The sequence below is a fragment of the Salmo salar genome, chromosome 03 (assembly GCF_965601325.2).
Source record: "Salmo salar chromosome 03, fSalSal1, whole genome shotgun sequence".
NCBI classification, from domain to species: domain Eukaryota; kingdom Metazoa; phylum Chordata; class Actinopteri; order Salmoniformes; family Salmonidae; genus Salmo; species Salmo salar.
Window position 1 is genome coordinate 61,834,867 of NC_138293.1, and position 23,946 is coordinate 61,858,812.

Sequence of the window (23,946 nt, forward strand, 5' to 3'; positions counted from 1 at the left end):
CAGGTAACAATGGAGTTGAGTCAGGTCATCTAAAAAGGTCAGGGGTGTAGAAGACTTGACCTATTTGGATTGGCACACAAGGCCAAAGGGAATACAGTGCTCCAGCACTGTCGCCACAGACACAGGGATTACTACAGATTTACCACAGCCCCAGGTCATAACTAACCACTGTTGACACAGACAAGGAATTGCCACACAGCTCAATTGGTAAGAGATAAAAGGAAAGCCTCTGTTTGGTAATGCAGTGATTTCAGCCATTTGATCAGTGTCAGCTTCTTTCTGTTGATAGAATCACATCCACTCACAAGAGTTGAGCTTGTCAAATGACCCTAAAACATCACCAGACAAAACACAAAACTGACTGCAACCACAGAGATTAGAAAAAAAAAGAACAAAATGTACATAATGAGCCAGCTTGCAAAAGGAGTGAAAGAAAGAGATCAGCGAGTTGCAACACCCTGTGTAACAGGAATGACCAGAATCAGAGCTGTAGACTTCTGGAGCCTGTATTCAAAGAACATGAGTAAGCAATGTTGATTAAATCAATGTAGTAATGAACATTACAGCCACCTGGGATTAACTCTGGAAAACAGCCCTTCATAAAGGCTTTTCGGCAAAGCCACTTTTGGTTCTCAACATGATGCACAACTTCAACCACAGCTGTCCGCCTTGGTGACGGATTTGTTTGTCCAGGACTGATTGTCCAGTTTAAGAAAATATATATATTATCAGCCTGTGACTCAAAATGGCTGGTCAAACTATCCATTCAAATGGGGGGGGGGGGGGGGGAATCTTAATTTAGATTAAAAATCAGTTTAAAAAAGTTTTTTTGTCAAATTCTTAGTGAACATGATGCATTTCCTCAGTTACGACCTGTCTGTATACAAGACCCCTGTGGTCACCGTTGCAACAGACAACGTGACGTAGGGCTGAGACTAGGAGCGCATGATATTTACCAAATATTGCGATTATGATTTAACTTGCAATTTAGATCAAAACACTTTGCTGAACTGTTGGAATCATAGAAATAAAAATAGCCACCCTGATTCTATGCTTGGTGTAGTTTGGCATGACAACTAAAGAACAAGCAAGGTAGAGTACAAGTTGTAGTGACAGGGTAGGAACCGGTGTCGGCCAGTTTCCCAGGGGACCCTTATCACGCTTGAATGTTACATTCGTGGCGTGTAAGAATAAATTGCAACCTCTTGCGATATGCATATTGTACAAGTCGATATTGCAATTTCGATAATAATTTGAATAATTGTGCAGCCCTAGCTGAGACTGAAATGTTGTTCCATAAGCTGTGAGAACAGGACACCATTAATGCATAGCTTCATGTGCATTTGAAAACTAATACCACAAAGAACACACGACAGCACACAAATGTGTGATAATTATGGCTACTTGTTTTTTTACTTCTGAAAGTTAGCAGATAGAGTCTGTTAAAATGTACATTATTAAAAAAAGGCCCAACATTTCAACTTCTCCTCTATCTCCAAAAACAAACATACAAAACAACCCCCCCCCCCCCCCAAACAAAAAAACAACCCAGGACCGTATAAAGCCGCACAATTTTGTACCAGATACTTACAATAATAAAATATGCAATGCTACATTAAGTGGTTAAAAATACATGAGGGGAAAAAGTATATTGATTTTTTTTTTTTTAAAACATCTTTAAAGAATATACATTGCTATTTTTCTTAACTAGCCAGGATTTTAGTCAAAAGTGCATTCTATATAACAAATATGAAAGGAGGAGAATCATACAGTAAATCGGAAGAGAAAACGTTATACAACAAAGAGGAAACTGGATATGAGGCAGACAAACACGTCAAATGTATTTCAGATCAGATGAAGCAGGGAGGGGCTAGTGTAAAATAGCCAAAGCAGGAGGAACACCACTACTCGATCACTCTTTGGGAGTCCATATTAGAGCCAGTCTATAATAAACAAAATGTATGAACTAAACAAAACATTTCCTTATGCCATGGTCCCTTCCACACTATCCACCTCCAGATTGATTCTCCTCCTTTTCCTTGCCCAAAACAGCCACTCACCAAACCAACCACCACCTCCCTCCATGCACCCAACATCACTCACTCCCACAATGCATCGTCAGACCCTCCCTTCACTGCGCCTCACTCACGCAGCAGTAAAGTGCAGAGGATATACACAAATGAATAAGCTTTTCAAAACCAAACGTAAAAAAAAAAACTCATACTGAAACATCATGAAAAAACAGTAAGTAACTCACGGTTAAGCTGATACAGAGGCCCAACTAACAGACCCACAGTAACGGCAGAATGGTTGTAGCTCTCTAGAGGGTGGGCATCTCTGTCCACTGTTAAACCAAATTCAATGGGCCTTGCTCCTCTTCAGTTTCTCCCAATATGCAAACACAGTAACCTGATCCACTACTATGCTATACCTATTGTGTTAATCCACAGAAACATATCAGACATATTCTTGTGTGCAAATCACCCCCAGAACCCCCTTCAAGAGATGGCATGGCTTCAGCAGGGTGTGCATAGAGGGAGAGACCCAGAGACTATGTAAAAGCAGCTTTTGTTACAACAGCACCGGAGGGGTTCCATTTTGCCATTACTGAGACAAACCCACACCTTAATGTTGCTCCTCAACACTGAGTCTTATCCGATAACAGTCCCAGACAGGGTGAAGGGGCGGCGGACAACAGCCTGCAACCCATAATCAACAATCCGGCAAGACAGAATCTCTCACTGTCGTTCATCCATAGTAACAACCGGACTGTCAGAATATCATACAATGGAACAGCGGGAACATTCACACACACACACGAAAGGTTACATATACAAATGTGATTTCTTTGAGTAAATGTACAACTTGAGTAAATGTATCTACACCAGAAATTGAAATGCATGTTAGACATACCCTCTAACCTTTCCTATGACTATCACTCAACAGTATGTTCAGAGCGAGATGAGAATAATTCTTCAGTCTGAAACCGAATGTAGGATATTTCCAGAAAATATTACTAGAAAATAACACATTTGATTGCTAAACCGTCAGCCAATATCCCTCCATCTAGGCAACATTCAACGTGTTTCGATTCATCATTATTTGCCAACGTGTGCGATAGGGCCTCAATGTTTGTGTAACCTTATACAGAATATGTCAAACTAAGAGAACAACTTGTTACAATACAAACAAGTGTCATGCTCCACACCAAGCTGTGGAATATAGGCTGGTTGGGAAAAATACATATTTTTCAGTTATGAGTTGTGCTGAAAAAGTCGGAACTTCTGAATGTGTTTTAATGGCCTTTTACATGATGACCCGTATCATCATCATCATCATCATCTCAGCAGCAGCAGCGGGAGAGAGAGAGGAGCGAGAAAGAAAGCGCGAGAGACGGAAGAGACACGCGAGGTCCAGGTTGGGTCGTATTTGGCAGTATTTAACTGTTTTGATGACAGAAGACAAAAAAACCCTGCAGAATCCCTTGACAAGCATTTTGTGTGAAGTGAGACCAGTGATGACATACTGATTTTTGAAGTGTGTGTGTGTGTACACATGGCGGCACATTCAGGATCATCAGGTTTGTTCTGTTGGGAACGTTTGATCTTGTCAGCTCGAAGGCTGTATGTCAGTCAAGAAGACAAATCCCAGAACTGCATCACAACACAACCAATCCCACACTGTTACATTACACTGAGGAACTCCAGATGTTACGAGATCTAGCCTGTGTATAGAAGTGTGTAGTACTGCAATGGAAAGCACCAATTAACCAGAATCTCTGTCGCAACAGACTAGTAGTAGCACTAACAGACATTTTCTAACCTCCCCACTGTGAGCTATGGCAGTGATTCCTGGCCTACTGCTGGTAGAGCCAGTGTGGAATGCCTTAGGAGACAGTGGGAGACCCAGTTGGCACCAGGATGGTAAACATTCAACAAGACCTTGGTGACCCCATGGTCCTACGGGTCAGCCTTAGGACCAGGACTTACAACTCCCCCAGAACTGTGCAACCGTTGTTTAAGTCAGTCGACATGAAGGACTAAGTTGATGAAATCGATCTGTTCTGATCCGCTACCTGGATAAGGAACCACTAGTAGAATAATGACATTAGCAACCATCAGTGGGGAGAGGATACAATGGACACAAACAAGGGATAACTCACATACAGCCTTCTACCATGGGAGGCAGTTTGTCTAAGAATACAGGATTTTCTAAGAATATTTTCACAAGAAAAGATATGAGCAAGAGGTTGTAAAATCTGTGTCAGTTGACTTGGGTCTCTAGCTAAGTGGGTCACTCACTTATCTAAAGTGTAGACTGAAAGTGTACCTGTCTGTATCCCTCACACACTGGTGTGTACTGAGCTCTGAGTGTCTTGTTCATATCAGTCATCGAGGGGCCGCTCTACACCAGGGGCGAGGTACAGGGAGAGTTGGGGTGGGGGTAACCGAGGTGTGGCAGGCAGGCCTGGAGCCCAGGGCCCATATAGGGTTCAGTGATGCTGGGGGGCCCCAGGCCCCTTGTCCTGCGGTGCCATGTAACGCAGGTAGCTGCTGTCCTCCTGCCCACAGTGGGTAAGGGGCTCGCTCTTGAAGAGGGCGGGGGGGGGGTGAGACAGGGGGCACAGGCAGGTGGTGGTGGGGGAGAGGGGGTGCTTGCAGGGGCGTGCCGGGGTGGTGCTGCTGCTGTTGCGATGTGTGGTGGTGAGGGAGATGGTGAGAGGGGGTCATGTGCAGGTGGGAGAAGGTGGCATGTCCCACGGGAGCACGTGGGGGAAGAGCCCCCCCTGCCGGGCTGAGGCCCAGAGGGGCGGAGGTGGTGGCAGCTGAGGGGGCGAGGCCCGGGCCAGAGGAGGAGGTGGCAGAGAGGTGGAGAGGCAGGGGGAGGCTGCTGGCCTGCAGGGTCACAGAGCTGGTGACCCGGAAGCACTTCTCCTTGTGGGCCTTGAGCATGTTGGAGAAGCGGAAGCGCTGGCTGCACAACTCGCAGGGGTAGGGCTTCTCTCCTGTGTGGGTGCGGCGGTGGCGCTTCATGTTGGGCCGGCTGGTGAAGCTCTTCCCACAGATCTCACAGATGAATGGCTTCTCTCCTGCAGGGGACAGGGACAGAGAGAAAGGAGAGAGAGAGAGAGAGAGAGAGAGAGAGAGAGAGAGAGAGGAGATGGGTGATTTAGTTAAACTAATTAAGGAGAGTCAGGGACTATCACACATCACAGGACTTCATGCATGAGAAGAAGAATATACCACCTGGCAACACTTTTTGTCCTGTGCTGATTAAACCCCTCTGAACTTCATGAAGAAGTTAACTTTGCAATCAGACAATGTCACTGTAGGAGAGTATGAGGGGTCATTGCTGTCTAACCACCCACTCAGCAGGCAGCGATGCCAGTTCACACTTTGGGATGAGAGGAGATGTGAAAATGAACAACGGCTGTCCATTCGAGAGCTGCTCTCATTAACCTTTCATTCAGTGTGCCCGTTACCACCCCCGTACAATCATTCACAGCATACTGAAAGCGTCTCTCGGCTTTAATCTGAGCTGCATGTTTTCTGAGAGGCTCCGGTAAACCATTTACAGTATGACAGTGAATCACTTAATTGTGAGAAATTAGACTGGAGCCTTTTGTAAATGTTCTGCAACTTCTGTGTAGTAGGTAAGTTCCAGAGGAAAGCATAAACCTTGGGGAGAAGAAGAAGGAAAAAAGGATGAAGAAGGAGAAGGCTGTGTATTATAAGGCGTCACTGGGTGTGTCTGACCACAGGAGGCCAAATTGGTCAGCTGCGGCCGGGAGAGGGTAAAATAATTACACCTTACAAAAAGAACCACCAGGGAGTGCAGGGAACCCACCCACACTAGGGAGGGAGAAATTACATTAAAACGACTGAAAAAGAACAGGCCTGGTCCCGATGTTCTGCTTTGGAAAGGAGAAAAGTGGCAGGGGAGAAAATGTAAGATGTAATATAGAATGTGTCATGGTAGTCATTATAAGTAGACATGGAGGAGAGGCACCACTGATGCTTTGCCACCCTCTCATTATATAGACTGGGCAAGGTCTCGGTACTGCACGTCTGGGGACGCCCCGTTTCTTTCCTTTTATAGAGCATCTACGGAGTCTCACTGGCTGACTAGGGATCAAGACTGAAGGCCACGCAGACTCTCCAGTAAATGGGATGGCTTTGGTCAGGGAGAATTTACGAATGTTGAAGAATGAAGAGGTCTGGCTTCTAACGTTATTGGAAGACCAGTGTCTCAATATTTGGTTTCAAACATTTTGATGACATGAACAAGTTCAAAGGCTTTTATAAGAAGAAGTCCTTGAGGGTGAGCTTTGTAATTGCACGTTTGTGTCACGCAAATTCCTCAGTGAGTGTGTGAGTGTAAACTGGTGTGTGTTCACTGTATGTCTCACCTGTGTGTGTTTTCATGTGCTCGTCAAAGTACTGCTTCATGTTGAAGTCCTTGCCACACCACTGACACATAAACTGCTTGTGTCCGATGTGGATGCTCATGTGGGAGCGTAGCTGGTACTTATACTGGAACCTCTCAGCACAGTTCTATAGAGAAACAGGGAGGAGAGAGAGAGACATTTAGGTGTCCCAAACGGCAACCTATTCCCTAGTAAGTGCACTACTTTTGACCAGGGCCCATAGGGTGTAGTAGTGCACTATATATGGAAATAGGGTGCCATTTGAGACGTAGCCGTTTAGAGGACATAGCACATACACAATCATCCCTGTAATGGAAATTCATAAGGGCTACTGTATAATAACACTATAATAATACATACATAAACACACATAATATATACCTAAACACAGATGTAGTGGAAGAAGGAGCCCACTGCGCAGTACTGAGTCAGCTGTACTCTTTAATAACATGTCAGTGGAGTTGCTTTATTTAATCACATGGAGCCCCACCCATCCAACCAACCACATGTTCCCAGACAACCCTCCTCCCTTTATGTGGTTGGCCACACAGAGGCCCACAGAGGGAGGTGGTACCTGCTTCCTACAGAATGCCCTATAAACCAGAATGCTGGGTATGCAAATGAACACCTGAGGAGATTTCAACAAGGAGCTCTGTTTGCCCTTGTTGAACGCCTACATGGCCACTTGATTATTTGTAGTGGCAGTTCAGACCCGAAACAGGCACGCATGTTTGCCGCACACTACCTTCTCTGACAGTTAGCTAACGTTATACAACGGGTGGGTCTAATACTGAATGGTTAAAACAACATTCTAGCCGGTGTCTATTCCACAAGTAACCACAGGCTAAATCTATTACGTTAAAATGCTTATTTACTCGGTTCCATTTGAATGCGCAATCCACTGTCTCATCAGCCCAGCCATGCAATATATAAACTTGATCTCCACTATAAAACGCATCTAGACAGTCCCACATTTCTTTTAGACTAACATTTATTTTTCAACAATGGAGATTTGCATAAACCTTGCTGTCTATCTCTGACATTTGCAACATTGTTTCAATATTCAAATTCGATCTCCAGGTGTCCCATAGTAATGAACGTGTCGGGAGTCAGGACAAGATACAGGCAGCGTTTCTCTGCCAGTCAAAATCATTTACCATTTTTATGGATATATACAACGAAACGTCAATTAAGAAAAAGGTCAAACGAAACGAAGTGCAGCTAGTTTGCAGTCTTTCCAGCTTCAGTTTGAAGTGATTGTGTTAGCGGTGTTGTTTACTAGCTCCTCTGAACAACAGTGTCCTGACGAGAGAGCAAATTTTCTAAGCTAGGCGAATTCTTGCCTCAATAGCTCATTGTTTTGGATGTGTCCAAATAGATGTCACTAGAAAACAGCTTAAACAAATGCAGCTGCTGTTGTTATTCTGGCTGCACTATTTGACGTGACTATGTTAGCCATAGTTTTCTAGCTAGCAAGTGTAAGAGTATTTTAAGATAATACACAACGCAAAGGACTAGAGGTCAATAGGGAATTAACAATCAATAGAAATAGTTGTTTTTCAGTTCAACGTCTGGTTAGAATCTGTGTAGGGATTTCAGTCCTGACTCATAGCTACGTGTGGCAAGATCTCATTGGTCTGAATCGTCTATACATTGAGCCTGAAACAGGATACTTGTTATTTGGCCACTGGCCCAATTCTACTGCAAGGAATTCTAATTGGTCAACCCCGGCTAGGGTTGGGGGTTATAAATGTTCTGTGGAGAAAACTAAGGACATGGAAGAATGAACATCTACTTCTCAGCATAACATATATGATTTGTTATTTTTGAATAAACCTATTTTTCTCCCCCCCGATTTGCTTTGGGGTCCGTGTTACTGAAAAATAACATCAACTGCTAACACAAGCAAGGGATAAGAACGTCGCCAGCCAGTATGACAATGGAACATTTAAAACGAATGGCTGGGTTGCATCCAGAGATACAGAACAAAAATACTGAACGACTGGGCCGTGTCTCTGGCAACCAAACCGATAAAACGAACGACCAGCCGGCTTGGGTAGCAACCCTAGATTTGTGTCGGGACTACATCTTGCAGAAGGATGAAATTAATATTCTTTTTTTTTTTAAGTTTGAAAATATGTAAATAATTATTTGAATATGTTGGTAACCCGTTGCATAAAAGTGATAATGCCCTCGAAGCCGGTGTTTGGAGGATATATTGGCACGGTTTGCTGGCCCTCGACGAACAACACCCGTGCCAATATTTCCTCCAAACACCGGCTTTTCGGACATCATCACTTAAATAGCGAATATTGGAACTCTGTTATTGGTCTATTAACTTATACCAACTAGTGATGTGACCAGGCGAACCAAAACTCCACCCATGCAAAACCGGAGGGGGTATACTATGAAGGAAGCTAGATCTAATCAGGGTTTTCTAAGGTTAGTCAGCTTCAGTTAGCTTCAGATTCAATCTCAGGCTTAATCCATACTACGATGGTGGATATTGCTCGTCCGCCTGCCACCAGCTCTAGCAGGCTTATAACTGTGTGTACATGTCACACATGGCTAGTAGAACGCCAAAGTCTTCACTAAGACCATGCTGAAACATCAATCCATGGGCGAGTCGGTACCACATTTTAATTTGTGCCAAAATCTAATTTAAAGAAAAGTTGTACTGCAAATATAGCAGGCTATGGTCCGAAACAGGCTTTTAGAAGTGCTGTTTTTATTTTATTACTTATCGTTAATGCCGGCTTTGCTGTGCTTTTCAATACATAATCACCACCCACTCCTAGCGATAAAACAATCGTATTAAGTCATACAAAAGTTTTACTGAGTGTGAAGTTTCAAATGCATTCTGTAATGGGATAGGTATTTTAACATGAATTTAATATTCAGTTGTCTTCCTCAAATTAAGGGGATGATGATGCAATCTATGCGAGAGGGAATAAACCTGAATTTATTGGTCCTCAATTTACGGCTCAGACACTTCATTCAGCATAAATAGTTACTTGCCCCAGGGCAGGTAGTTATGAAAGACTCCTTGTCATAAAAATGTAACTTACTAAAAAGGTGAGCCTTGTTGTACCGGTTATCCAGAGTTGAACTCAGAGTTGACCAAAGTTACCTCTCTAACTGCTCAAACCTGATTTGCAGTATAGAGCTCTGCTGATTAAATGGTCCTATGTAGATAGTTGCTGGTTGAAAAAAAAATAAAAAGAATCAGGAACTAACACTTTAAAATGTTTTCACACTTTTACTGTTAGTTTCATCAGCTGTTGTACAACATTATACAAAACACAGGAAAGACAGAGCTTTGACTGCACTGGGTCTTTAAAAAGTAAACAGTCCAAAAATCCAACTTCACCAGTCTATATTTTTATTCCAGTTATTCTCTACACCATGTGTATTCATGGTCTGCTAATGTTTGACATAGTTCAATAGTGATCACCATTTTGGAGCAGTCACAGTACAGCAGGCCATATTCCTCTGTTCAAACAACCCATAGTTGTCTGAATCCTGCCCAGTTTGTCTGAGTTAGCCATTCAAACCTTACTAGCTAGAAGTCAATATTTAAGGATTCTAATACAAATACATAAAAAATGGACACTATTCATACTCTGATAAACACTGTCCTTATAAAACGAATATTCATGAAAAAATGTGTATACTCTATTAGGTAATCTTAAACTTGGTCTTCTCCAGACCGAATGCAGGTGGATGTTCTATTTAAAAAAAAAACTCTCCAACCATCATGCATGAATGAAGAATTGTTATTGAAGGGTTTCTGTAACTGGTATATTGCCACTTATCGGTGTTCCATATCCCCATCTAGTGGTCTCTCTAGCGCCCTACTCTATTACAATCCTGTGCTACATATTAGAGGTTGACCGATTAATCGGAATGGCCGATTAATTAGGGCCGATTTCAAGTTTTCATAACAATTGGAAATCGGTATTTTTGGACGCCTTTTTTATTTTTTTACACCTTTATTTAACTAGGCAATGATGGCCTAGGAACGTTGGTTAACTGCCTTGTTCAGGGGCAGAACGACAGATTTTTACCTTGTCAGCTCGGGGATTCAATCTTGCAACCTTACGGTTAACTAGTCCAACGCTCTAACCACCTGCTTTACATTGCACTCCACGAGGAGCCTGCCTGTTACGCGAATGCAGTAAGTTGCTAGCTAGCATTAAACTTATCTTATAAAAAACAAACAATCAATCATAATCACTAGTTAAACTAGTAATATCATCAACCATGTGTAGTTATCTAGCCTGTCCTGCGTTGCATATAATCGCTTAGGTACACGTTGCTCCAACGTGTACCTAACCATAAACATCAATGTCTTTCTTAAAATCAATACACAAGTATATATTTTTAAACATGCATATTTAGTTAATATTGCCTGCTAACATGCATTTCTTTTAACTAGGGAAAATGTGTCACTTCCCTTGCAACAGAGTCAGGCTATATGCAGCAGTTTGGGCTGCCTGGTTCGTCGCAAACTGTGAAGACTATTTCATCCTAACAAAGACAGACGTCTTCGCCAAACGGAGGATGATTTAACAAAAGCGCATTTGCGAAAAAAAGCACAGTCGTTGCACGACTCTACCTAACCATAAACATCAATGCCTTTCTTAAAATCAATACACAGAAGTATACATTTTTAAACCTGCATATTTAGCTAAAAGAAATCCAGGTTAGCAGGCAATATTAACCAGGAAAAATTGTGTCACTTCTCTTGCATTCATTGCACGCAGAGTCAGGGTATATGCAACAGTTTGTGCCGCCTGGCTCGTTGCGAACTAATTTGCCAGAATTTTACGTAATTATGACATAACATTGAAGGTTGTGCAATGTAACAGGAATATTTACACTTAGGGATGCCACCCGTTAGATAAAATACGGAACGGTTCCGTATTCCACTGAAAGGAAAAACGTTTTGTTTTCAAGATGATAGTTTCCGGATTCGACCATATTAATGACCTAAGGCTCGTATTTCTGTGTTTTTATTATATTATAATTAAGTCTATGATTTGATAGAGCAGTCAGACTGAGCGGTGGTAGGCAACAGCAGGCTCGTAAGCATTCATTCAAACAGCACTTTCGTGCGTTTTGCCAGCAGCTCTTCGCTATGCTTCAAGCATTGCGCTGTTTATGACTTCAAGCCTATCAACTCCCGAGATTAGGCTGGTGTAACCGATGTGAAATGGCTAGCTAGTTAGCGGGGTGCGCGCTAATAGCATTTCAAACGTCCCTCGCTCTGAGACTTAGAGTAGTTGTTCCCCTTGCTCTACATGGGGTGGCTGCTTCGAGGGTGGCTGTTGTCGATGCCCAGGTAGGAGCGAGAAGAGGGACAGAAACTATACTGTTACACTGGCAATACTAAAGTGCCTATAAGAACATCCAATAGTCAAAGGTACATGAAATACAAATCGTCCTATAATAACTATAACCTAAAACTTCTTACCTGGGAATATTGAAGACTCATGTTAAAAGGAACCACCAGCTTTCATATGTTCATGTTCTGAGCAAGGAACTTAAACGTTAGCTTTCTTACATGGCACATATTGCACTTTTACTTTCTTCTCCAACACTTTGTTTTTGCATTATTTAAACCAAATTGAACATGTTTCATTATTTATTATTTGAGGCTAAATTGATTTTATTGATGTATTATATTAAGTTAAAATAAGTGTTCATTCAGTATTGTTGTAATTGTCATTATTACAAATAAAATATATATTTTTTAAACAGAAACAAACAAAAAAACGGCCGATTAAATCGGTATCGTTTTTTTTTTTTTGGCCCGCCAATAAATCGGTATCGGTGTTAAAATCATAATCGGTTGACCTCTACTACATATTCTGAAGAAATGCTCACATTGTATATGTAAAAGCAATATTTGTTGATATTTCTCTGTTCCCTTTTGTATAATCTAGATCAGGCATTCTATTGAACTATGTACTGATGCGTTTTCTTGCTTGATCATGTGACATTTGCAATTATCCTTGAAACAGAAGCCAGACGTGCCTACCGACAATTCCAACTGATGATGGCCTGAGGCCGAAACGTTTGTGTTTTGTTTTCACCTTTCATTTATGCACTATGATCTTTTGATAAACATCTTCATTTTGCTTTCAAGCCTCAGTTTTGTATGTAAAAAATGTTGACAGTGTGTGTGTGTGTGTGTGGTGTGTGCGCGTCCATCTCTTCCAATACCCTATAAAGTGAAATAAATCTTCTGTTTCAGTCTGTGTTTGAGTGTGGGAGGGACAATGTGACTGCAAGTCTAAACAGCTCACCTCACAGCGGAAGGGCTTCTCCCCAGAGTGCTGCAGTGAGTGAACCTTCAGGGACATGCTACGCTTGAACGACTTGCCACAGGTCTCACAGGTGAACGGCATGTCCTTAGTGTGAGCTGCAGAGAGAAAGTAACAGGTTAAAGGTGGGCGCCAACCAGAGATCTGAATGTTGATCCATGAAAGAGAGCAAGAAAGGCAAAAGAGGGTGAGTTAGTTCCAATTGATACAGATGTACAGAGCTTTGCAAAAGTGTTCATACCCCTTGGATTTCTTCACATTTTAATGATACGAAGTGGGATTAAAATTGATTTAAATGTACATTTTTTGTCAACAATCTACTCAATGTCAAAGTGGAAGAATAATTCCATATAGATAACTAAAATATAATCGTTGCCTAAGTATCTAGCCCCTTTGTTTAGGCAAGCCTAAATTAGTTCAGGAGTAAAAAGTACCTCAACAAATCACTTAGGTTACATGGACTCACTCTGTGTGAAATAATAGGGGTTGACATGATTTTTGAACGACTAACCCTTCCTCTGTCCCCCATACATACCACATATGTATGTATTATCCCTCAGTCAAGTATTGAATTTCAAGCACAGATTGAACTACAAAGACCAGGGAGCTTTTCTAAAGCCTGATGGGAGAAAACTGAGGACGGATCAACAACATTGTAGTGACTCCACAATAATGACAGAGTGAATAGAAGAGAGCAAATGTACAGAACACAAATATTCCAAAACATGCATCTTGTATGCAACAAGGCACTGAAGTAATACTGTAAATGAATACACATTTTGGCCTAAGTGCAAAGCCTTATGTTTGGGGCAAATCCAACACAAAATGGGATAGAGCTAAGCACAGGCAAAATCCTAGAGGAAAACCTGGTTTAGTCTGCTTTACACCAGACACTGGAAGAGGAATTCACCTTTCAGCGAGACAACCTACAACGCAAGGGCAAATGTACACTGGTTGCTTACCAAGAAGAAAGTGAATGTTCATGAGTGGCCAAGTGACAGTTTTGACTTATTTCTGCTTGAAAATCTATGGCAAGACTTCAGAAACGACTGCCTGGCCATGATCTGCAAAATGACAGTGTTTGAAGAATTATGAAAACAATAATGGGCTAATATTGCACAATAAAGGTGTGTAAAGCTCTTAAAGACATACCCAAGAAAACTCACAGCTGTAATCACTGCCAAAGGTGTTATCTAACATGTATCGACTCGGGGAGCTGAATACTTATGCAACAACTATATTTTTGTTATTTAACTTATATTCATCTTTTTTTATATATTAAATGTTCTTCTACTTTAACAAGAGTATTTTGTGTAGGTTGTTGTCAAAAAAATTTAAATCAATTTTAATCCCACTTTGTAACAAAATGTGAAGAAATCCAAGGCGGATGAATACTTTTGCAAGGCAATGTATATCCTATTAGGGACACTTGGGAGTTACCAGGAAGAGCAGGAACAGACAAACTGGAGTCCACCTACCAACCATGTGCTTGCGGACATGAGCCATTGTGTAGAACTTCTTGTCACAGATCTCACAGGCAAACTTCTTCTCTGCGTAGCCGTGCACAATCTTGATGTGCTCGTGCAGCGACCACAGCTTCTTGAAAGACTTGTTGCAGGAGACGCACTGAGCAGCAGAACACCACACACATAACACATTCAGTAACAGGTGATGATTGTTGTTTTGTGCCATTGATTACCCTGACACAATCTAAGAACCAGAGCAAGCAGCTGAGACAATCCCAGTGCCTGGAGCTGCAGATGGTATTTCCCACACTGCTGTAACAGTATCTGTCTAGGCTGGTTCCTAACGCTCCGATTCCCTCTGCTGGACAAAACGTTTCTTACATCCTCCAAACCCCAGAAATCTGGCCTTGATGACAGAGTGAGATTTTCGTTTCACTGTACCTGGTACGTAACTGTAGCCAAATGTACCTAATCAATGGAGTCGTTTTGATTGCTCAGGTCAAAAACACCTTGTACAGTTAATTAAAAACCAGAGACCAGGTCTGCGTCCCAAATGGCCCACTATTCCCTACATAGTGCACTACTTTTGACCAGGGCTCCATATGGCTCTGGTCAAAAGCGGTACACTGTATAGGGAATAGCGGGCCATTTGGGACATGCACCAGCTCTCCTTACCTGGATGTTCTTTTCACAGTCAGTCTGCTGGTGTAAGGCCAGCTCACTCTCCAGGACAAACTTCTTGCCACACTTGTCACAGATTTGCATGCGTCTGTGTGTGACATTCATGTGCTTCTCCAGGTACCAGCGGGTGTTGAAGACGCGGGGGCACTTCTCACACGCCAGCGTCTCCCGCTCCTCCCCATCCGCTTTATCCCCCGTTGCAGAGCCAGCTGAGGGGGTCCCCTTGCCCTCCCTGGCAGTCCGGCTTGTCCTCTTGGGCGGCTGGGTGGTCTTCTTCCGTCGGCCCCTGGTGGTCATGCCGGTGGTGCTCAGAGCGGTAAACTGGGTCTTCCTCCGGGGCTGGCTGGTAGCGGGCGCCACTCCACGCCGAGCCCTCTTGGCTCTCGTTCTACGGCTCTCTATTTCTTCCTCCTCTTCAACTTCATCTTCTTCCACATCTTCCTCATCTTCCTCCTCCTCGCTGCAGTGTCTCTCTGAGGTATCGTTTTGGGGGGCGGACTTGTCCCCCTTTGATACGTTAAGTGTCTGATTGTTCAGGTTGACCTCCACGATGATCTGCTCCCGCTTGAATGACTCCTCCTCTTCCTCCGAGTCCTCGGAGGTGCCCCCATTGCCTGCCTGGGCCCCCTGCACGCCCCCCTCCTGCCCTACTGTCCCCTCTCTGTAGTACTGCTGCTGGGGGGAGGTAACATGCTGTGGGGACAGCTGACTGGGAGTCTGGTCACCCATGGGGGTCTTGGCTGCCATCTTGTTGTCCACTAGCACAGAGTAAGGCTTGCCCCCGCCCTCCCGCCTGTACAGCTTGCCCGTTAGGTCCAGGTCTGGGGCGGGGGAGTGGTAGTAGGACTGGGCCACCTGCTGCGTTCTGCGCCCCTCCTGTGACATCCCACCTGGGCTGGACACCTCTCCCTTCAGGCTCTGACAGGATTTCATGTGTGTGGGAGGGGAAGACTGTAGTAGTGCTAGTTGAAGCACAGCCAGAGGTTTGTTAGCAGTGTTAGTATTCTTAAACTGTGAGAGTAACCTCGCTATGTTGTAAGGAGGGGCAGGGGGAACAGAAGCAATCCCCCACCCCTCCCGCCACTGAGGAGACAGGAAGGAGGAAGGGGTGAAGGGAAGAAAGCGTCACCCAGATTCAAACAGGGGATCCATGCTCACCACAGGACAAAGACCGAGGACAGACCGTGAGTGGCATTCTGATACAGCTTAGGCTTCTGTTGAGCTTGAATCTCAAAGCTTCTCTGGATGCTGGGGTGTCTGCTCTTCAACCTCGATGAGGTTTCGGTCTCTCCGCAGGTGAAGCCTCTCAGGTTAGTCTCTCACTCGAGGCTGTCAGTGTTATATTGTCCGTTAGGGCTTCAGTCTTTAAGCTTCTGTCTTGAGGGTGAGCTTCACGCCGGACTTTGAGCTGCAGTCAGAACTTCTGTGCCTCGTTTCAGGAGCCATCTGCAATCTGCCGCCTGTGAGAGCAAGAGAAATGGAGAACGAGAGATTAGGCTCAATTCTGTGACAAGCGTGCAGTGCTGCCTCAGAGTGAGTGTGTCTGATGTGAAACTACAACCTGGGGAAGGCGTTGTGAACTGAGAGTGAGCCATGCTTCACCGCAACCGTTTCACTGGCATGTGTGAACATCCAAACCACACGCATCAGAGCTCTGTGAGAGAGGACTTATCCCCAAACACAGTCTACCTGCTCTTCACAATCTATTTATGCTTTCAGGTCAATCATCTTTCATTCATCTCACCATCTTGTTAACCAGACTTGATATATGCCGTCATATCATCCCAAAATGATACGCTCACATTTAATCAGAAAACCCATCTTCCATCTCAACCGGCTTTCAAAACACCAGTTTCACAAATCAATACCTCAATCTCAGCTTTCACATTTCAATAGCGGTCACACTTATCACACTGACTTGCCTAGCTAAATAAAAGGTTCAATAAAATAAATAAAATACACTGACATATAACAATATTCATAAGCTGGAATGAAATATACAATATTGCTTTATTTACTTTTCCTTTAGTTAACCGGGTAAGTCATTGAGAACACATTGTCTTTTCCAATAACGATTAATGACGGAGCAATGAATATTGGCAATCATGTAGGCCTAGCTTTCGACAAACTTACTGAAAAAGTAAGCAATCTGCTCTTCCAGGTGCTTCAATTAGATTCTTGAAGTCTGATTAGGGGGTGTGCTACTTCAATACAAGTATGATTTGCACTCATACCTTAACACCTATAAAATGTCATTCTCTCCCCCCCCCCCCTTCCCCTCTATTGTGGCAGTTACAGAGCACCAAATAACCACAGTATGGGAGCTGTAAATGAGTTCAACCACAGGAAACTGTACATCAGCTTCTGTGTGAGTGAGTGATTGAGTGAGTGAGCCTGCACAGCGCATGTGTGCAAGTGATCAAAGAACAAAAAATATACTGTTTGTAAATGTAAACAAAGCTTTTGCAATATTCTTGTTACTTAGCTTTTGAGGGGTTGTTTACTGCCTGCCCCTATAACACCATCATGGCAGTGACCCTCGAGGCACAGTGTTCGAGGATATGACACTAGTACTGAAACATTTAAGTCAGACATAGCTACAACTTTAAGCTTTTTGTTATTTCCACATGTATGTTTGACCCCAAATGACCTTGGGCACGGACGCTGGCTCAGCACTGGGGTTGGTTTCTTGATTTGCAACGACTTCGAGAGCCACTAGAAGAAAAAAATCCTCTCTCATAAACAAACATCCTCTGCTCAACGGCCCAGTATAGGTTAACCATCACAACCCACCTCCACGATTCTGAGGCTGATCAAGCCAAAGAGGCCCTCTAACAACAGATTCCAGGCAGCTGGACTGTGTCTGAGGCCGAGCTCCACACACAACCCCAAAATCTCTGGGTCCACCTCCTCCATCCACTACACTCAAGTTGCGAGAAGTACAATTCTGGAACAGATCGACTCAAATACACACATGCAAGCACACAAACAAAATGCCTACAGCTATGTGTTGGCAAAAAAAAAAAAAGGTTAAGAGGACAGACATGCATAGGCATTTAGACAAAAGCAAAACAATGCACATCCACCCACCACCTTTCTTCCTGTGCATGTTGACTGTCTGATCCTTTCTGAGAATTGGACCGCTCTAGGTGCATTACAACCACAAGAGGAGGGACTGCGCTCCATAGAGCACCTCGTCTCACCTACTGGAACATTAAACTCCCTCAGATGCTCTCCTGCCCCGTGTGCAGATGTGATGTTAAATCTGACAGAACCAATCCAATAGGCCCTGTACTCTCTTAACAGCTGCTTATGCACAGGAATGTAGTAGGGTCAAGAAGACAGAGGCCTGTGCATTGATGATCCCTCTGAGTGGAGTAAGTGTCAAATTAGTCACGGCTTTCCTGATGCGTAGTGCAGGCAGATGTAGGCCTACCCTTACACCAAGGGTTTCAAACTCATTCGGAGGGCCAAGCGTCTGCAGGTTTTTGGTTTTCCCCTTTCAATTAAGACCTAGATAACCAGGTGTGGGGAGTTCCTTACTAATTAGTGACCTTAATTCAATAAAGTACAAGGGTGGAGTGAGAACCCGCAGACACTCGGCCCACCGTGGAATGAGTTTGACACGTGCCTTACACCGAAGACTGAGGCTTCGTTCTGCTCAGTGAAGATTTGCAAAGAACTTACTAGACCTGAAATTGTGACAACTTTGCACACACTTAATGCTGTTCCGGTCATTAACATGATCAAACAGAGTGAGATTGGGGGGGGGGGGGGCAAGAGAGCATGTGCAAACATTCCATAACCACACACAGGACAGCTGAGGTTATGCAACTCGTATTGAGTAAAATCCTTACTTTGATGAGTCACGGTAGAGTTTCACTCACAATGAGAGAGCACAGCCCTTTGATGTGGTGAGCAGGAAGAGCAGATTTCACAATATCAGTGGTAATTGTACGATTACCTTGTCAGATCTCGGGGTTAAATTCAGTGTAACGTTGATCGTTTATGACTCCGCTTTTTCCAGTTTGGTGGTGCTGAGCGATCCATGCTTTTTGAGGTTGGTCCTGTTTCAGCTTGAATATTAAAAATAATCAGTTTTCCATTATTTCTTTATACATGAAATGCACTATGTACAGTTGAAGTTGGAAGTTTACATACACTTAGGTTGGAATCAATAAAACTAGTTTTTCATCCACTCCACAATTTCTTGTTAACAAACTATAGTTTTGCCAAGTTGGTTAGGACATCTACTTTGTGCATGACACAAGTCATTTTTCCAACAATTGTTTACAGACAGATTATTTCACTTATCATTCACTGTATCACAATTCCTGTGGGTCAGAAGTTTACAAACACTAAGTTGACTGTGCCTTTAAACAGCTTGGAAAATTCCAGAAAATGTAATGGTTTTAGAAGCTTCTGATGGGCTAATTGACATCATTTGAGTCAATTGGAGATGTACCTGTGGATGTGTTTCAAGGTCTACCTTCAAACTCAGTGCATATTTGCTTGACATCATGGGAAAAATCTAAAGAAATCAGCCAAGACATCAGAAAAAAAATCGTAGTCCTCCACAAGAAGTCTGGTTAATCCTTGGGAGCAATTTCCAAACACCTGAAGGTACCACGTTCATCTGTACAAACAATAGTACGCAAGTATAAACACCATGGGACCACGCAGCCGTCATACCGCTCAGAAAGAAGACGCGTTCTGTCTCCTAGAGATGAACGTACTTTGGTGCGAAAAGTGCAAATCAATCCCAGAACAACAGCAATGGACCTTGTGAAGATGCTGGAGGAAACTGGTACAAAAGTATCTATATCCACAGTAAAATGAGTCCTATATCGACATAACCTGAAAGGCCGCTCAGCAAGGAAGAAACCACTGCTCCAAAACCACCATAAAAAAGCCAGACTGCGGTTTGCAACTGCACATGGGGACAAAGATCACACTTTTTGGGGAAATGTCCTCTGGTCTGATGAAACAAAAATAGAACTGTTTGGCCATAATGACCATCGTTATGTTCGGAGGTAAAAGGGGGAAGTCTTGCAAGCTGAAGAACACCATCCCAACCGTGAAGCACGGGGGTGGCAGCATCATGTTGTTGGGGTGTTTTGCTGCAGGTGGGACTGGTGCACTTCATAAAATAGATGGCATCATGAAAAAGGAAAATTATAGAACATTTGTGGGCAGAACTGAAAAAGCGTGTGTGAGCAAGGAGGCCTACAAACCTGACTCCGTTACACGAGCTCTGTCAAGAGTAATGGGCCAAAATTCACCCAACTTATTGTGGGAAGCTTGTGGAAGGCTACCCGAAAAGTTTGACCTAAGTGAAACAATTTAAAGGCAATGCTACCAAATACTAATTGAGTGTATGTAAACTTCTGACCCACTGGGAATGTGATGAAAGAAATAAAAGCTGAAAGAAATCATTCTCTCTACTATTATTCTGACATTTCACATTCTTAAAATAAAAGTGGTGATCCTAACTGACCTAAGACAGGGATTTTCTTTTACCAGGATTAAATGTCAGGAAATGTGAAAAACTGAGTTTAAATGTATTTGGCTAAGGTGTATGTAAACTTTAGACTTCAACTGTATTATGTGAGTTGAATGCTGTAACACAGAATAAAACAATTAATAAAAGTTGCAGTGTGGTAGTGACTACCCATTACTGCTTATCAGTAATCAAATATTTCAGTTGTGTATATTACATGTTTTAATTGATGACTATAATTGTATACTAAGTAATCTCATCTCTATAGAGCTGCTGCCTATGCAGTCTGACAAAAATCTAAGTAAATATGGCATACTGTTATGACTGCTGAATACCAACTATCAATCACTTTGATCATGTATTTTCAGGTAGAAAATACCTCAAAGCAACTGCTCTCTTTCCGTCTTGATCTCGCATTCTGTCTCTTTTATGTAGCAAGAGTAAAATAAACATAGGCCGGACAGTAGGTGAGCAAAGGATTACGGTCATTGTAGTTATTTACCACGTTTTCTGCGTTAAACTTTGTAGAATATTGGCCTGTTGGAAACTACAACTCCATACTACAGCGCACAGTTCGGGCATGATCTGATTTATCTCTAGAGAAATTGTGTAATGTCTGCATTGAGCTCACAGAAGAAAAAAAAACCAGAACAAAATGGAATTCAAATATTTGAACTGACATTGGTCAATTAGTTGTTTAGAAAAAATTATCGCTCAGCACTACCGTTTGGGCTGCTTTCAAATATGAACTTTGCTCCCTCTCATCTAAAGTGTCTGCAATATGGGTTCAAATCCTGTGCAGGTGGGAATCGCAACTTCATGTTGGTAAATTGCATGTAGAGTGACATGTCGAGGGTATGCATCAAAGTGTGTCAGCTGAATCCTTCCCAGAGGTTTAATTTCATTCACCATTGTTTCTGCAGCATTGAATTCCACCCTCTCTTTAATGAGCTTTCCTTTTGAGGCAAATGTGTGAGGGTTCACATTCCTGACTCCAAACTCATAAGACCTTAACCAGTCCACTGTGTTGCACACAGTAGGGGAGCCCTATGCCCCTGTAGGTATTTGTGCCTAAGCTTTCTAGAGATATAGATAGAAGGGCAACAGTGGTAGGCAATCACACTTTAAACCTCCACAGGCCTCTGCTCTGTCATAATCCTCCATCCAAATGCATGGACTGTGTTTCTTTTTCGCTCTTTCCCTCCCTCAGTGGTGTAAAGTACTTACAAATATTTTTACGGTATCTATACTTTACCATTTATATTTGTCAACTTTTACTTCACTACATTCCTAAAGAAAACTATATACTTTTTACTCCACACATTTTCCCTGATACCCAAAAGTACTTGTTACATTTTGAATGCTTAGAAGGACAGGAAAATGATCAAATTCACACACTTATCAAGAGAACATCCCTTGTCATCCCTACTGCCTCTGATCTGGCGGACTCACTAAACACATGCTTCGTTTGTAAATGATGTCTGAGTGTTGGAGCGTGCCCCTGGCTATCTGTAACTTAAAATAAACAAGACAATTCTGCCTGGTTCACTTAATATAAGGAATGTGAAATGATATACACTTTACTTTAAGTATATTTTAGCAATTACATTTACTTTTGATACTTAAGTATATTTCAAGCCAAATACTTATATTCAAGTAGTATTTACCTGGTTGACTTTCACTTCAGTCATTTTCTATTAAGGCATCTTTACTTTTACTCAACTATGAGAATTAGGTACTTTTTCCACCACAGCCCTCTCTGTGACAACAGAGGAAAGGAAGAGGGGAAAGGATCTGATGATGAAATGCAACAATGTAGGCTAATGAGATGGTCCACGGTGAGTCTCAGTTTTGACAGATGAGAAGTCTGTCAAACTTAAAACACTAATAACAAACACTAATACTGAAATCCCTTAAAGTACATGTCACAGTGATTAGTGAGAGCTTGCCATTTAGCTACTATTGACAAAAACATGTATCTATGAAGTTGGGTCTGACAATGTAATATGAAGGAACTTGAAGCAAAATGTCTTAATGTTGTTTTAGAAATGAGGCTATATTCAACACAACGAACGTGTGTGCATGGCAAAATACACTTCATAAAAGCGTCTGCACAACCGACATATTGTGCTCAATAAAAGTTGACATTTTGTTTCGCAAGAATTGGCAAGGCTGCAACTGGGCCTAAATCACGGCTGACACTGCATAGCAATCCTTTGCCCCCTTCTCAAACATAACAGACTATCTAGCACGAATGCTAACTCTGCTTCGCTTGTAATCAATCTGGCCTAGCTAGCTATTTCGCCAGCTGGCTAGCTAGGTTAATTTGGTAGCTACGCGTTACCAAACCCGCAATATATTTTCATAATACTAACAGATTGATAAAATACGGATGGCTATATTAGATGAATCCTACAAACTCCAAAGCAACGCATATTAACAACGGTTACACGATTATATGCAGTTTTGTTGGTAACAACCAACTTTAAAAATAAGTGCAAAGGGTTAAACAAAAAGGAAACATTGGTTGGTCAAGACCGTCGGACAGAAGGCCGTTCGGCTAGCCAATTTATTAGCTTACAACTACTAACAAGGTAGATTCAGTTTACAGTAGCTATTTTACATTGGTTGGAAATCGACATACTAACAAGACAGAAACAATTTGAATATATCTACCTAGCTAATCAAACTCGCCATGCACTGTCCGTTTCACCAGAAATAATACTAGCTAACATAGCTAGCGCAAATGTGAATTACCATGGCACACGGCTAACGTTAGCTAGCAAATCCTAGCTAATTAGACGACTTTCACTTTTTTTTAACCCAAAACCTCCCAGATATAAATCGGCTAAACCGAGATTTTACACCAGTATACAATATTGCAGCATCAAATCTTATACATCGTGTACACAAACCAAGGTTAAACATGTCAATATTTGTTAATACAATTGTTTAAAAATCATAGCTACAAGAATCTTTTAAATTCGCTCTTCCCCATGGAAAACCTAGCAAGATAGCACACAGCTCGTTACATACTCAATGACGGTTTACTGTCAGCAGTCTAGCTTGATAATAACCAAGACAATAAAATCGCTAAGAAAATCCTTCATTTGTCTTGCATTGTAGACAAATGTCATGTTTGTAAATACATTAAAAAATATATAATAACTTGTAGAGAAATGTTACCTTCGGTGAGAGCGCCCTCTTTCTCATTTCGTGCAATCAGAGTTGCAGGGATTCTGGAGTGCTGCAGACGCACAAAAAGAGCCAGCTACTGTTGCAGTTCACCACTGTTTGATAATCCTATTGCATGCTCGATTGCAAATGTGTTTACTAATGCATTTTTAGAATGTATGACACTGATATGTTAGCAGTAGACTCAGTGCTACTGTAGATCCATCGCTACGTGGCCCAGCCAAGGTCTCGCTCGCACTAACGTTACTGACTCTCACTCATCCCAGGCACTGACAGGCAGGCCGCTGTCTGGGTTGGGTAGGCGCGACACAATTTTTTCGTCTTCTATTCAAACCAGACTGGGCACGA

The 23,946-nt window shown here is 42.6% G+C and overlaps 1 protein-coding gene across 1 annotated transcript; it reads right to left on the minus strand.

Moving 5' to 3' along the window:
- Positions 1-1,388: 1,388 nt before the first annotated feature.
- znf652 (zinc finger protein 652) lies at positions 1,389-23,946 on the minus strand. The gene is given in 7 exon segments (XM_014192818.3): positions 1,389-4,609; positions 4,611-5,089; positions 6,410-6,554; positions 12,739-12,854; positions 14,235-14,382; positions 14,898-16,363; positions 23,590-23,946. Coding segments are annotated over 6 exon segments (1,944 nt in total). The 5' UTR covers positions 15,837-16,363; positions 23,590-23,946; the 3' UTR covers positions 1,389-4,492.